Source organism: Electrophorus electricus, chromosome 9 (assembly GCF_013358815.1).
Source record: "Electrophorus electricus isolate fEleEle1 chromosome 9, fEleEle1.pri, whole genome shotgun sequence".
In the NCBI taxonomy this organism is placed as follows: domain Eukaryota; kingdom Metazoa; phylum Chordata; class Actinopteri; order Gymnotiformes; family Gymnotidae; genus Electrophorus; species Electrophorus electricus.
In genome coordinates this window covers 19,256,651-19,272,852 of record NC_049543.1, presented here as the reverse complement: position 1 = coordinate 19,272,852, position 16,202 = coordinate 19,256,651, and the positions used below count along the sequence as shown (strand labels likewise).

General features: G+C 41.6%; 1 protein-coding gene across 1 annotated transcript; it reads left to right on the top strand.

Moving 5' to 3' along the window:
- The first annotated feature begins 1,175 nt into the window (after positions 1–1,175).
- On the top strand, positions 1,176–11,806 carry supt16h (SPT16 homolog, facilitates chromatin remodeling subunit). The gene is made up of 24 exons (XM_027032000.2): positions 1,176–1,650; positions 2,625–2,717; positions 2,841–3,011; positions 3,295–3,447; positions 3,569–3,715; positions 3,917–4,068; positions 4,320–4,492; positions 4,671–4,761; positions 4,881–4,954; positions 5,159–5,271; positions 5,378–5,443; positions 5,528–5,623; positions 5,734–5,849; positions 6,118–6,271; positions 6,548–6,675; positions 6,831–7,093; positions 7,338–7,456; positions 7,749–7,987; positions 8,146–8,221; positions 8,316–8,485; positions 8,688–8,817; positions 10,487–10,613; positions 10,749–10,823; positions 10,934–11,806. The coding sequence occupies exons 1-24, from the start codon at positions 1,585–1,587 to the stop codon at positions 11,041–11,043; spliced, it is 3,102 nt and encodes a 1,033-aa protein (XP_026887801.1). The 5' UTR covers positions 1,176–1,584; the 3' UTR covers positions 11,044–11,806.
- Positions 11,807–16,202: the final 4,396 nt, after the last annotated feature.

Here is a 16,202-nt window from a genome sequence, read left to right as displayed (position 1 = left end):
CTCTAGGGGGGAAAAGGGGGGGGGGGGGGGAACAGGCAGAAAATTAGAACAAATACAATATTTTTTAAAATTCTACATGGTTTTAAAATATACTGTATACTTGAACAAAATTTTATTGAATTTTTTCCTTGTTTTGCAGAGATAATAAACAGTTGTTGGAGACCAAATTGCAAAGTAATGCGCTCTCCATTTTTGTTTCATAAACATCCAGGACAAGTCATTTGTGTTTTTGTATGTTGCTTTAGTGGGGTCATGGTAATAGGTGGACATTGTAAACTGGTTATGAAATATCAGTATTTATATAAATGTTTTTATTATTGAGTTGTCTTTATATTAGTAATAAGGTGTTAATTAGAACTGGATAATAGAAACAGTCGCTCAAACTAATGCAGTACGCGTGCTCCGTCCAGTGGTGCACGGAGAAACCTCTGGGTGGGGTGGATATAGACATATAAAATTTTAATATTTTTTATTCTTTTTTTAAAATTATTATTTAATTAGTTGCCGAATGTACATGAAATGCTTTGCTCTTGGCCATAACACTTTAATATACACGTCCAAAGATTAATCGTTCTTTGTTTGTTGTTCACTTGGATCTTTGCTATTTATTTTAGTCCCTCTTTTATTTTAAGCGGGAATAGAAGTTATGTGCTGTACTTCCGCCAGGCGGATAATAAGTAAAGCTGTGACAGCACAGGTATACCCTTTGATGGATCGAAGTTAGAATCCCACGTGATTGGAGCGTTCCACTACATCCTCTTTGTGCTGAGCGAACCATTTTAAATGACAGGAGTTGGCGGGAAATTACAGGAAGGCGGGAAATTAGCGCATGGTCAAAAGTGGAGGAGCAGAGTTATGTCCTATGTTGCAAAGCGGCGCTGTAGTCGTTGGCGGCGCTGTCTTTGAAGGAACAAAGAGCTCAGCAGATTAATTCACTATACCGTGCTTTTTTTTTTTAACCGTGCAGATACGGACAAAACTCTGTAAACACTGTTAGTAATTATTTTTTTGTGTATTTAAAAAACCTCGAACGTTAACCATCTTAACATTTGACACGAGAGCCATTATCGGAAAATAATGGTATATATTTGGCGCTTAAAATAAAAGCATGCGAATTGAGTGGTTGTGAGAGCCGTCAACACTGGGAGGGCGGGAAGCAGGGGGAGGGAGAAACAGTGGGTGAAACGGCGTGTAATTATCACGGTCCTGTATGCGTAGCTGTGCAGCAAACAAATACACGCGCATTTGGCGGAATTTATGTAATTATGTAGCTACAGGCACCAATTTTAATATTAGTGTTGGGAATAAAAACCCGAGCGATCTAAGAAAACAATAGTTTTAATTAATAAAAACAAACAATTTTAATAAGAACTTGGTGTAGGGGATTATACCAATATATTTTTAATTTGTTGATGGGAAAACTAGCCAGCGTTTACAAAGGACAGGAAGGCAGTCCTAGGTTGGAGTAAGCCAACGTTGCAAGCGTCGACAGTGGTTGCAAGGCGTGGAAAGTGCGTGCTTGAGTCCTCATTCCGGCCTTCACTGAAGCCGGGACCTGGAGTTTGGAAGAGCTGAAGAGTCGATATGGCGGTAAACTTGGACAAAGAGGCATATTACCGCCGAATTAAACGACTGTATGGCAATTGGAAGGTAAATACATCAGGTCTGGGAGGTTGTAAGGCCGGCTGTTGGCCGAGACTAGTAAATCTAGTCTTGCTGTTTACAACTGGTTAGCCGTTATCTGTCCGCGTTTTGACGTGCGTAGTGCCGTTTGTTGCCTGTGGTGATGCGCGAGCCATGCACGAGCCATGAGCATCAATAGGAAGGCCTCCATCATCGTCTCGGTGTTGATTTACATTTAACTGTTACGTCTCATACTCCGAGCTCTAACCGTGTGTGGATCGTTTGTAATGTCTAAAACGTGTGTACAAAAATAAATCGGTCAAAAAAAAAAAAAAAAAAAATCAAAGCAATAGCTTGCTATTATAGTAGTTTAGCCAGACCGTTACCAATGTAGCTAGCTCGCTCATTTGTCAGGCTAATGCTAACTAGCTAACTTTAGCTAGCAGTGCGTGTTTAGCCATTTATCCTAGCCACCTGCAGAGTTGGCACTGGAGGGTTTTCTTTAATTAAACCGTTAACTTAATTCTTAAACAGTTTGTTTACATAGTGCTTTTCGTGACTATAGTTTTTGTAGCTAGTTAACAATGTCGATTTATTGTGACACATCGGGCTTTTAGATATACTAGCTAACGAGCTCTGTAACTAGCTAGCTAGTTAGCCAGCTAATGGGCTAAAAGTTTAGCTAGCTAGCTAAAGAGTTAGCTAACGCTTTAGTTGCAAAGTTTAGTTTGTTGGATGTTTCGTCTGAAATAAAGTTTAATGCTGTCCCCCTTAATATGTCACAATGCAAGAAACTCTAAAGTGGTAATGGGTGGTTAATGGTTAGTGTTCTTTAGACTGATGAAACATTGCTTTCAGCTTCACATTTGCTAACGCTACCTACACAAGAGGCATTACTTTTTAATATAATGGCGACGCAATAAAAACTATATAAAATATTCTGCAAGAGAGTCTTATGTCTATACGTGTGTATTTTTAAATTTGTGCATTTTGTTTCACAGAAAGGCGAAGATGAGTTTGGTAAGGTGGATGCCATCGTGGTGTCTGTTGGAGTGGATGAAGAGATTGTGTACGCGAAATCCACTGCACTTCAGGTAAAGTGATGGGGTTTGCAATTCTAGTTACATATTTACACAAAGATTTTATAGGTTATTCTAGGTCACTTTTGTGTTCATGTAACTGGTTTTACAATAAAACATCCTCTGTCGCACATACAGACATGGCTGTTTGGTTACGAGTTGACAGACACTATCATGGTGTTCTGTGAGACCAAGATCATTTTCTTGGCCAGCAAGAAGAAAGTGGAGTTCCTTAAACAGGTGGCCATTACCAAGGGCAATGAGAATGCCAATGGAATCCCACCCATTACTCTCCTGGTCAGAGAGAAGGTGAAGTACCCAGTAGACCCAATGGACCATTTTAACATTCTTTCTCTCTTCTCTCATTCTGTCAGAAATTTCAATCCCTAAATTTGAAGATTCCATGGACTCCCTGATGTGGCAATTTTTAGCACATTTGACATTTACATTATCATGCAGCATGGTTAATTCTGAAACTTGTCTGTCCATGATACTCTACATTATTAGCCATAAAATAAGTGTCGTAAATAAAACTTGTAAAAGTAACAGCAACATTCTCTTCCTCTCTCTGGAACTTGGGGTTCTTTCTCAGAATGAGAGCAATAAGGCTAACTTTGAGAAGATGATAGAAGCAATCCGTGGCAGTAAAGCGGGAAAGACGGTGGGCGTCTTTATCAAGGACAAATTCCCTGGAGAGTACATGAAGAGCTGGAATGACATGATCACAGCTGAGGGCCTGGAGAAGGTGGGAGAGCGAATTGATTGTATTTGTCGGGGGGGGGCGGTGGTGGGTTAGATGGTTAGTCGTGAAAATATGGGAAGAGATATAGGCAGCAAGTTATTTTTGCACACTGTGCGTCTGTCAGGTGGATATCAGTGCAGTGGTGGCATACACGATGGCAGTGAAAGAAGACGGTGAGCTGGCCCTGATGAAGAAGGCCGCTGCGATCACCAGCGACGTCTTTACAAAGTTCTTCAAGGAGAGGGTCATGGAGATAGTGGATGCTGACGAGGTGAGGAACGAACACACATGGACATATTCCTAACAAGGGACCAATAGGACTGTTGGTAACACACTATCAGATACCTGCTTTCTTTCCGAATCACTATATATCTGTGGGGAAATTGCCCGTCTCATACATTGCAGCATATAGGTATTGCCTTACATTCCTCAGTGTGTGTGTGTGTGTGCACATATGTATTTGTGTTAACAGAAAGTGAAGCACAGCCGGCTGGCAGAGTCTGTGGAGAAGGCGATTGAGGACAGGAAGTATTTGGGTGGTGTTGACCCCTCAACTGTGGAGATGTGCTACCCCCCAATCATCCAGAGCGGTGGCAACTACAGCCTCAAATTTAGTGTGGTCAGGTGAGAGGGTGTGATGACAGGCCCTTTTGGCTAATAGTGTAGGGGTCTGATGGGCTGGTTTATTTATATTAAAAAATAATAATAAAAAAAATCATTTGACACTTGACAGTCCTTCTGGAAGTATACAGTGTGACTGAAGTATTTAGAATGCGGTGTCTTCAATGTATTATATAATGAACAAGGTTTGGTCTTTTAATAGAACCCCACTTTTAATAGAACTGCATTCTTGTCTCCCTCTTGCTCACACTTAGTGATAAGAACCACATGCACTTCGGCGCCATAACGTGTGCGATGGGCATCCGCTATAAGTCGTACTGCTCCAATCTGGTACGCACCCTCATGGTGGACCCACCACAGGAAATGCAGGACAATTACAACTTCCTCCTGCAGGTGGAGGAGGAACTGCTCAAGGAGCTCAAACACGGTGAGAATGGTGAGAGTGAGGTGTGAAAAGTACAGAGGGCAAATGTGTCTATTTGCCTGCCTGGTCTTTGGGGGGGGTTGACCGGTGCAAGAGTTAGAAGATATCGGGGAAAGGATTGCGTTTCCTTATGCCTATGTGGCATGCTGTTGTAGTGATCCACTCATATGTAAACATATAGGCGTGAAGATCTGTGATGCGTACAATGCCGTCATGGAATATGCCAAAAAGGAGAAACCAGATCTGGTTAGCAAACTTACGAAAAACTTGGGGTAGGTTCAACACCCACAGCACAGAATGCAGGTTCATTCTTACACTTATTTATTTACATAAATGAATGTGTGCATGCACACACAAGCCTGTTTTAGATATAGTGTGGTGTATGTTTCAGGTTTGCCATGGGGATCGAGTTTAGGGAGGGCTCCCTGGTACTGAATGCTAAAAACCAGTACAAGCTGAAGAAAGGTGAGAACACCCTCCCCTATTTCAATCTTGGAGTACATGGACTGGTTAAAAGCAGTTGACTTCATCTGTGGGAGTATAAGTAACAGTCATGATGCTTTCCTTTGCTTGACTGCGCAGTATGTTGGTGTTGGAAAAAGGATCTTATTTCTCATTGAGCAAGTAGTGTGCTATTAACTGTGTATGGTGGGGGCTGTTTGTGTGTAGGCATGGTGTTAAGTGTGAGTCTGGGATTTGCTGACTTGGTGAACAGTGAGGGAAAGAAGGAGGAACAGAAGAAATATGCCCTCTTCATAGGAGACTCAGTTCTGATAAATGAGGTGAAGGTGCACATGCATTTAACATTTTAACAAACTGCTGGGTATATGTGCAACCATATAACACATCCTTAAAATAATGTATCATTACTCTGTGTGTCTGTCACAGGAGGACCCTGCCATTATACTAACTCCAGTGAAAAAGAAGATAAAGAATGTTGGAATCTTCCTCAAGGTATCTGTCTACCTTGTGTGTGCGTGTGCTAACTCGGACCACTGATGTATATGAATGCACTCCTGAATCTCTTACTCTCTCTAGAATGATGATGAGGATGATGAAGATGAGGAGGAAGATAATGCAGAGGAGCTTTTGGGTAAAGGAGCTCGTGCTGCCCTTCTGGCTGACAGGACCAGGGTACGATATGCAGCATGTGGTGTTTATCCTAACATGCAAGCTTGTGTACAGATGTATAATAATTATGGTGTGACTGCCTAATGAACTAATGCTCTAATCCAATTCATCAGAACGAGATGACTGCTGAAGAGAAGAGGCGGGCCCACCAGAGAGAACTGGCCAATCAGATGAACGAAGAAGCCAAGCGACGTCTGACTGAACAGAAGGGTGAACAACAGATTCAAAAGTAAGGGATAAACGTAAAAAGAAGGCATTGAGCTCCTCCTTGTAATGAGGCGTGATTTTACTTTAGTAGCTCAGTTGAAATGAAATCTGGGGGGGGGTTTGTTATACACAACTTCTGTAACATTCAATAAAACTTGAGTCTTTAGTTTTTTAATATTACACACAGACTACTGCACATGTATGCCTAATTGTTTAAGCAAATGCTTCTTGGTGCAACAGCAGTGTCCCCCAGCTGAAAAGCTGACTCTTCTTCCCCTTTTCCTTTGCAGGGCCAGGAAGTCAAATGTGTCCTACAAGAACGTGTCTCAGATGCCCCGTGAGAAGGACATTCGGGACATGAAGCTCTACATTGACAAGAAGTACGAGACGGTCATTATGCCAGTGTTCGGCATAGCCACACCCTTCCACATCGCCACGGTTAAGGTAACACACCCGCCCCTTCGCTCGGACATTGTGCAAATGGGAGAGCGGGGGTGTTGTCTATATATATATTTGGCAGGAGAAAGGTGTTGCATCTAAGCTGATGTTGACTTGTTTAAAAATATGGTCCATGTCCATCAGTATAAGCCATAGTTGAGCTGCTTTCACTCAGATGTGGCATATAGGAATGCAATGCTTTTGTAAAAGGGTGGTCATCACTCACAAGTGGCAATGTTCAGTGCTTGGTTCCCGGATTGAGAAAATGCTGTTTGTGTGTAGAACATCAGCATGTCAGTTGAAGGAGACTACACCTACTTGAGAATAAACTTCTTCGTGCCAGGCAGCTCGCTGGGGAGGCACGAAGGCAACATCTTCCCCAACCCTGAGGCCACATTTGTCAAAGAGATGTGAGTGTCCACCCCTTCATTAATCATGCATGAAGAGATGCCTGCGGTAGCAAGAACATGCTGTGGGAAAATGACGCATACACCTTTTGTATTCTTTACTTCATACGTAACATCTCGCGTCATGAGTCTGGCATGTCTGTGGCCTCTGCTCGTAGTACATACCGCGCATCGAACCTCAAGTCCCCCGGCGACCCGTCGGTACCATCTACCAACCTGCAGAATGCCTTCCGCATCATCAAAGAGGTGCAGAAGCGCTACAAGACGCGGGAGGCTGAGGAGAAGGAGAAGGAGGGCATCGTCAAGCAGGACTCGCTGGTCATCAACATGAACCGCAGCAACCCCAAGCTCAAGGACCTTTACATCCGGCCCAACATCGCCCAGAAAAGGATGCAGGGCTCGCTGGAGGCACACACCAACGGTGATTTTGTGTTTGGTTTTTTTTTAATTTTTATTGAACCAGTTAATTTGTAGAAATCTTTTGCTGCAGCTGCTGTTCTGCTACTGCTGGGCACACCACTGTGCTACAATCAGTCATGGAGTAAATACTGAGTCAGCACATCTTTTTCTAGTAAAGGGACTGTGGAGGGGACGGGGTCAGTTTTTCATGTCAGCGCACAGGCAAGCCTCTGACTATCAAGCAGTAATATATGTCCTCTCTGTAGGTTTCCGGTTCACATCCGTGCGCGGTGACAAAGTGGACATCCTCTACAATAATATCAAGCACGCCATTTTTCAGCCCTGTGACGGAGAGATGATCATTGTGCTGCACTTCCACCTAAAGGTGTGCATGCTGTCATTGCATGTGGACAAGTCTGGCCAGTGCTTGGCTTTAAAATTGTGGATCTGGCAACAGAATCCTTCATGAACTGGTCATAAAGTTCCCTGAAATGAAAATGATTGGTTCTGTAAAAAATATCCTTATGAAGTCTGAAATGTGTGCAGCTCAGTGAATATCATGATTAACTGAAACTTTGATTGATGGAAAACAAACAAACTAGTCGTCTTTTACTTGTGAAGTTTCTTTCGAGGAAGTCGGTGTGCTTTCCATTCGAATCTCTACCGCTTGCTCCCAGAATGCAATCATGTTTGGGAAGAAGCGGCACACGGACGTACAGTTCTACACGGAGGTGGGCGAGATCACGACGGACCTGGGCAAGCACCAGCACATGCACGACCGTGACGACCTCTACGCCGAGCAGATGGAACGCGAGATGAGACACAAGCTCAAGTCGGCCTTTAAGAACTTCATTGAGAAGGTGGAGACCCTCACCAAGGAGGAGTTGGAGTTCGAGGTCCCATTCCGAGACCTGGGGTGAGGGGGAAAAACTAGCCAAGAGAGTGCAAAACGAACATTCTGTCTGTCCAGCTGTCCTTGCCTTTATTTTCTGTAGTTTCCTGGCATAAGAGCATTGAACTACAAAGCTTAGAACGTCTGCTGAGTTTGAAAGTTCCATTTGTGACTGTGTACAGGTTCCAGGGCGCCCCCTACAGGAGCACCTGCCTACTGCAGCCGACGTCTAGCGCACTCTGCAACGTAACTGAATGGGTGAGTGCCAGAGCAGTCGAAACACTAGTGGCCATTGCTGTAAGCACACCTGTCTCGACTCTCATCCTCTCTTCCCCATGTGTCTCCACTCCAGCCCCCTTTCGTTGTCACACTGGACGAAGTTGAGCTGGTCCATTTTGAGCGTGTGCAGTTCCATCTGAAGAACTTTGATGTTGTCATCGTCTACAAAGACTACAACAAGAAGGTGACGATGATCAATGCTGTGCCCGTCAACTCGCTCGACCCGATCAAAGAGTGGCTCAAGTATGTCCCAGTCCTTCGTATTTTAGTTTCAAGCTTTACATCAGGTTTAATCATGTATGCCTCTCCTTTGAAACTAAACATTATGGTGATTTTTAGTAGTAAGTTAATAATGACTGAAACTTGTAGTACTTGTAAATGCTCAGTTGTAGAAAGGCAAGGAGCTGATGTATGATCACTGATGTGGCGTCCACAATCTTTCCAGCTCATGTGACATCAAGTACACAGAGGGTGTTCAGTCCCTGAACTGGACCAAGATCATGAAAACCATTGTGGATGATCCTGAGGGCTTTTTCGAGCAGGGCGGCTGGTCTTTCCTTGATCCTGAGAGTGAGGTGAGTGGAGGAGGCTGCTTATCAGTGGATTGTTGGTTTAAGAAAAACATGGAAATGAATGGGATAACAAATGTGAAATGTACCTCCCAGTTTTAAGATCATTTTTGAATGAATTGTACTTGTTCACTTTAATAGTAGTTATCTGAAATTGTACACAGCACAATGATCATTCAGGATTCAAATTGAAGTAGACACTTGGGACAAGACATACGTTCACATCCAGGCTTATTTTTCCATCATTTAGGTACCATTTGAGATCATCTAATATCGAAGATGTCAACAAAAAACACCTTTAATTTTGGAGGATTACAAATATGTATCTGGGTGCTGGAGATTCATTTTCAGTCATGCTGTACATTTCCTGATTCACCAGGGTCTTGTTTATTAACCTGTCTAACACTTTTCGGCATATATGAAATTATTTAGGAGCTAGCAGTATTTTCCACTGTGTCCTTGGCCTCTCCAAAGTGCCCAAAAACCTCCAAATGCACGCGCGCCCACACAGTCATCAGTCACTATACATTGAGTTTGCAAGATTTTTTTGGGGGGTGCTAAAACATAATGTTCAACCTGAAGACAATATTAGCTTCCTTGCAAGGCTATTGCCTAGGCTGTTGGGTTATGCTGGGGAAAATGCTATAAAGAAATTGTATCTATGCTTTCTTATTTATACTTAGAATTTATAGCAGGATTATGATTTTTTTCCAGCAGTAAATGGAAACATCTAGTGATTTTGTGATACAAACGTCACAGCTAGTCCATGCTAAAAGCCATTGAACCTTCTCTTAGGAACACTTCTGCGTGAATTACGTGCATTTTATGGCAAATAAAGGCTTTTGTATTTTAGGTTACTAAGGAAAGGAATGCATGTTTTTGTACAAAGACATGAGCAATCAAAACTACTAGCGTTCTGTATACTTTTTAAACATCAAACAGATGCTTTGATGGTAATTGAATTTTGTATAACCAAAAATGCTGTGCGTTCAGCAAGGGATTTCTGGTGAACGGTTGCACATAGATGGCCTAAAATCGCTAAGCAGGTACTTGTATTGGTCCTGAGTGATTTTATGTTAATGGATGAAGTGTATTTTAAAAATATTCGGTGCCATCAGGTGATTGGTGTATGCCAGATGATTATGCTAGAGGGTGCAGGTGCAGTAACCAGTTAATGGGTTTTAATTTTGTGAGTGAGAGTGTGTTGGTTTTAGTACAGTGCACATAACGGCAGTCAAAGCCTCCCAACAAATCCACTGTAACATACTGTTTAATTAGGAATTCAGTCATTCTGTCCAACAGGCAGAATTTGCTCATCCTCTTGCCCACCACCCCAAATATTTTGTTGGTGGTTATTATGGAATTTAACTCTGTTTTCAACAGTAATGTTCTTGACCAGCAGGGGTCAGCATTTATCTAAAAACTTCTTAAATATTTATTGTTGATTTAAACAAATGATTTATACATTTAAAAGCAAACAAAATCACTAAGGCTTAAAATTGTGAGAAACGCAACCTTTTCCTTTGGAAAATTTACACAAAGCTAGCTTTGTGCAAAGGGAAGCAAACATCACATGGGCTGTGGCTCCGAAGTCCATGATGGCTGGAGTCGGGTGCTTCTGGCTGACCTGCTGTGCAGTGACCCTGGTTTGAAGTAATGTGGGTTGTGGTCATAGGGAAGCGGTGGTGAGGAAGACTCTGAGTCTGAAATGGAGGATGAGACGTTCAACCCTTCAGCTGATGAAGAGGAGGAAGAAGAGGAGGACAGTGATGAAGACTACTCTTCAGAGACTGAGGACTCGGGTAATTGAGATGAACCATGGTCCTGCTTTCATGTCCCTGAATGTTTGCTGCATTTAATGTAATATGTACATTTTCCTTTATACTTTCCTGCTTATATAAGTCATGCCTTTTTACTTTTCGCTTTCGCTCTGTTAGACTACAGCGCATCTCTGGGTAGTGAAGAAGAAAGTGGCAAAGACTGGGATGAACTGGAAGAAGAGGCCAGAAAAGGTGGGCTGACATTTCACCTTCAGCTTTAAACTGGTGTTGGAATGCAGCTGTTACCTAGAGCCAAGCGCATTGCATTACTTGCCTCTTTTTCTTGTATACTGTCCATTTAGCTGACAGGGAGAGTCACTATGAGGATGATGAGACCACCACTAACAACAGGAAGAGGAAGGGCAGATCAACAGCTCCACCCCCCAGCAGCAAGAAAAAGCGGCGGCATTAAGTTACACATGCATGTGTGCGCATACACACCCTCACCTGCACTGCCAATTAATGGTTTCTTCAACCCCCCCCCCCCCTCTGTGTGTGTGTGTGTGTGTGTGTGTGTGTCTGTCTGTCATTCTCACATACACACTGTAAATAAAGGCTTTTGCCCCTTGGTCGTGTTAAATGGTTGAGTGTCATAAAGAAATGCTCATGTACTAGAGAGCAGAAAGATGTTTGACTCATCTTTCTCAACTTTCATTCCTGTTTGGCATTGTGGGTGTGTGTAAGTGCGTGTATGAGCTAATGGCAGAGGGGTGTCCTGTAAATTTCATCCAGAATTTTTGTTAACCAACAGAGAGCTACAGCAGTGTTGGTGGGGTTTTTTTTTTTTTTTTTTCCCCTCTCCTCCCTTTCCTGCCATGTGCTTTATTAGAGCCTTCTGTGTCTCTTCTCAGATTGTCCATCTCATTTTGCCCTGTATTTCCTTCCCCCCCCCAAAAGCTCTTGGAACAGATTGACCTATAGATTTGTGTATAGATTCGTTTTGATTAATTTTTTTTTCTGCTCTCTTTTTGTTTGGGTGGGGGAGAAGAGGGAGGGTCATGGGTATACACCACATGTGGACATAAGGACAAACAGTTTATAGATGTGACGTAAACATACACTGTCTTTTGTTATTACCATTCTCTTCGTCCTGAATTGGTAGTCTTGTTAAAAAAAAAAAATAAAAAATTTCTTTTTTAAAAAAAAATTAAAGGAAATAAAAAGTCTTAATATTTGTGCTGTATTTGTTTTTATTTAATTGGGTTATTTGTCTCTTTTTTTGGGGGTGGGGCTGCTGCATGTTAAGATTGGTTGGTTTCTGGCCATAGCGCCAGTAATGTAGCGTGGTAAAAGTTGAGTAACCTCTTGTTATAGATTGTAACTACACCTCTAAAATCTGTGAAACCTAACAGGACATTGCTGTAAAATATAAGATCTCTACAAAGATGTGCAAGTGCTTCTTAATGAACTGCATGCAATGCATTAGCATGGCAGTGTCAGGAAAACTAGAAATGTGTGCAGATCTCAGCAAATGGAACATTGTCTACTTAGTACTGCCATCACCTTGCAGAGTGATGGCAACAGCATGCTCAGTGGCTTTAGGGTTAAAGTGGGCCAAGTTCATAGAAGTTAGATGTACATTTGTGGCCAAAAGTTGAGACATCATTTTGGTTTTCACAAAGTTTGCTTCCTCAGCTCTTTTTTTTTTTTTGTTTTGTTTTTTTTTGGTTGATCATTTTGTCAGATGTTTGTCATTGTACATTACTATACCAGATAAGGATTTAAAAACATTTTATTGACATACATCCAGTTTAAGCAAAGACTTTATTTACAGTGTTGATCTTTCTTTTTTAAGACTTATGCAATTTGTGTTGACATGCTGGATATCAGTTGACTGATGGCAACCCATTCTTGCCTAATCAGTGCTTGGAGTTGATCACAGTTTCTGTGTTTTTGTTTGACCACCCTCTTTTTGAGGATTGACCACAGGTTCTCAATAGGATTGATATCTGGGGAGTTTCCTGGCCATGGACCAAAAATTTCAATGTTTTGTTCACCAGGCTGCTTTTTCTGTTATCGATTTTGCCTGTTGACGTGCTGAAAAAAGCATTGTTCATCCCCAAATTGCTGCTGGATCATTGGGAGAATGCTCTTGGAGGGTAATTTGATATCATTCCTTATTCATGGCAGTGTTCTTAGGCAAAACCTTGTGAAACCCACTCCTTTGTGAACGGTCTCAGGATCCCTCACTGTTGGCATGGCACAAGACTTATAGTAGTACTCACCTTTCCTTCTCTGGACAATCATTTGTACAGATGTCCCAAACAGTCTGAATGGGGTTTCATCAGAGACAATAACTTTACCCAAGTCCTCTGCAGTCTAATCCTGATACTTTCTGCAGAATGTGAGTCTGTCCTTGATGTTTTTCTTGGAGAGAAGTGGCTTCTTTGCTGCCCTTCTTGAGACTAAGCCATCTTCCAAAAGCCTTCGCCTTCGCCTTACTGGGCATGCAGATGCACTCACACCTGCCTTCTGCCATTCCTGAGCAAGCCCTGCACAGGTGGTGACCTGATCCTATAGCTGCATCCTCTTTAGGAGAAGGTCCTAGCATTGCTGGACTTTCTTTAAAGCTTTCTTCACTGCAATTGAACATCTCTCTTTGAAGTTCTTGATGATTTGATAAATGGTTGATCTTTCAAGGAGCAATGCCCTTGGAGGTAACCATGGTTGACAGAAGAAAACTTCAAGCACCACCACCCTTCTAAAGCAACCAGTCTGCTCTTCTAATCAGCATGACAATGATATCAGCTGCCTTGTCATTTTGTGGCAGGGCTGAAATGCAGTGGCTGGATTGCAGTATTTTTTGTGATTAAGTTAATTTTCTTGGCAAGGAATGACTTTGCAATTAATTGCAATTCATCTGATCACTCATCACAATCTAGAGTTAATCCAAATTGCCACCATAAAAACTGAAGCAGCAAGCTGTGAAAACCAAAATTTGTGCTAGGCTCAGAACTTTTGGTCATGACTGTATGATGTATGTTGTGCTCAGTGTGATGACCACTTTTCTCAGTTTTCAAATTTAAATTCCATGTAGTTTCAGATAACTTGCTATTATCGGAACATCATCAAGCACTAAAAACACGCCGTGGTTCAGTTTCTCAGTCAGTGTTGCTGTCCTCAACGTTCGTGGCTTTTACAAAATGAAAATGGAAAACATATGTTCAGGTTGTCTGTGTTCTTTGCTCTTGTAAATTCAGTTAGCTGCCAGCACTGACATGGTCTCTCAGTGCTACACATACTCATTCATGATAACTGGAGAATATGCATATGTCATGCCTATTTGTATTAGTGTATAAATTGAATCTGTATGTGCATATTATTTTTATTGGTGTATAAATTGAACATGCATATATATTTAAAACTACTTTTGCAGTTACATTTTAAAGTTTAGACCAGGTACATAATGTTGCCACAGTCTCTCTGGGTCATACTAGAGGCATTTAGAAGGCAGAAAACCATGTGTTCTTTAACAGCACTTTCACAACAGCAATTTTTACAAATGTTTTTTTTTTTTTTTTTCATTCATCAAATTTCTAAATGACATGCTTAATGTGGCCTTTGTTAAGAATTATTTTGTGGCTTGGGCCAAACTGCTTGTGTCCAGTACTCTTCCATCCGTCGAGTAATCTATTACCACCAGGCCTACAGGTAAGTTTCAGAAAATAGATGGTTTTGTAGTTTATCAGGATAAGATTAAAAAAAAATCTTAGAAACTGCAAAACAATTGAGGACATGGCATTCTATTTTATTATAAGGTTTTTAGCAAATATACCTTGTGGGTATTTTTTTTTCTTTTTCTCTGTCTCTATATTTTCTCTGTATTTCAAACCCATCGGCTGCTTTAAGATGAAACTAGCTGCACCTGCATGACCATAACCTATTCTGGACCTGAGGCGGGAAATGTCTAAAAAAAACTCTCTTTACTATCAGGCATTCTTGTGGCTAATGTATTCTTCCCCATTTTGAGAGTTATAGTATGGGACCAGTTGTTAACATAGGGGTCTTAAGATATATGGTTAAAATCTAAACAGCACTAGGAGACCTTCAAATGGTTCAAGTTAAACTTTCTGTCATCTTAGTAGAGGCAGATGAAAGTAACGGTCCAGAGTTTTAAGTGCAGACAGTTGAGCTAATGAATTAAGTCATCCAAGATTTAGTTATGACATGGCTGAATTTTCGACTCAAGAACAGGAGGTCAAATCTTTCCTGGTGAAATATAATGAGGCATTTAGCCAGGGGCAGGGAAACATGGCTTGTACTAATTTACTTGGGTACTATAGTTTTAGATTATGCACTAGTACGGCAATAACATTGCCCCTCCCCCCTTCCCAGTTTGAGTTGGTGAAAGTTTATATTTAGGAGCTGTTAGATGCAGCTTTTGTATGGATGAGTCACAGTCCCCATTCCTCTCCCACTGTGGTTGTTTGGAAGAGGGATGGCGCTATTTGCCTATGTGTGGATTATCGGCAGTTGAAAAGATTATTGAGAACTGAGTCCTTGGATCCATCATCATTGGTCCAGTTTCCTTGAGAACCTAAGATAGCATTTTACTCCATTTGGATTATTTGAAGTTCAGTGGATGCATTTTGGCCTATGCACCGAATACTATTTTTTTTAGCGACTAATGGAGAGAATTATTGTTTATCAGCGGTTCCAGTTTTGTTGTGCCTGTGTGCTGTGAGCTTTCGATCATCTATTCAAGAACATCTTGAGTTGCTGGAGCTAGTAATATCTCGAAACGTCACTTCAGTCCATAGAAACATAGAATCAGCGACGCCTAGTGAAATCTAAAAACCAGCTAAAACAACCTCTTATCATTCACCTTTCACTGCCCCATGATGAGCAAAAGCTTTTCATGATCAGACCATGGGGTGTATCAGTTTAATTGTTCCAGCCTCCGTCCCTCTCTTCCACTGGGGCAGGCCTACACAAATTCAACACAGGGAGAAGCAACCATATAAAAATGGTACAGCCCAGCATTTTTAAACATATCCAGTGCTGGAGCGTCGGACCTTAGCCTTTCTTTCCTGATGTAATTTAACACACTTGTTTCTGCCCACTGATCAGTTTAGCTTGTGATGTTCTCTACGGGAAATGCAAAATGTTAACTTCATCATGCACAGCAGCTATCCTGAGGGCTGTACAGTGCGATTACGCAAGATAAGAGATGAACATTTTAGAATGAATGGCAAAAAACTCCCTTTGCATTGCCACCACTAACTTACTGAAATGAGTATTCATAGTATTTATTCATCCAGTATGACTGACATTGTTGTAAGTATTACAATTGTTAAAATCCTAAATATAGGATTCAAATTTCAGATAGCAGAGCCTCTCAATCTAGTGGAAATGGATTTGGTAGGAAAATGAACACCAGTACCAACAAGAGGACCTGAAACAGGCACTAAAAAGCAAGAGTACACAAGAGGTGAATAAGTGCATTAGACTTTTTCTACAAATTTGGTGCTGTCATGCCCTGATCATTGCACCTCAAAAATACTCATCCGTTCATCAGTTTATTGAATGATTAGCTGCACCTGTTCCTCATCTCCCCTTCTAATTAGGTCC

Bases quoted from the DNA above. Each gene is read 5' to 3' on its own strand.
- supt16h (XM_027032000.2), top strand. From the start codon at position 1,585: ATGGCGGTAAACTTGGACAAAGAGGCATATTACCGCCGAATTAAACGA. The intron at 2,718-2,840 runs GTAAAGTGATGG...TCGCACATACAG, and splicing joins CGAAATCCACTGCACTTCAG to ACATGGCTGTTTGGTTACGA. The intron at 8,222-8,315 runs GTGAGTGCCAGA...TCTCCACTCCAG, and splicing joins TCTGCAACGTAACTGAATGG to CCCCCTTTCGTTGTCACACT.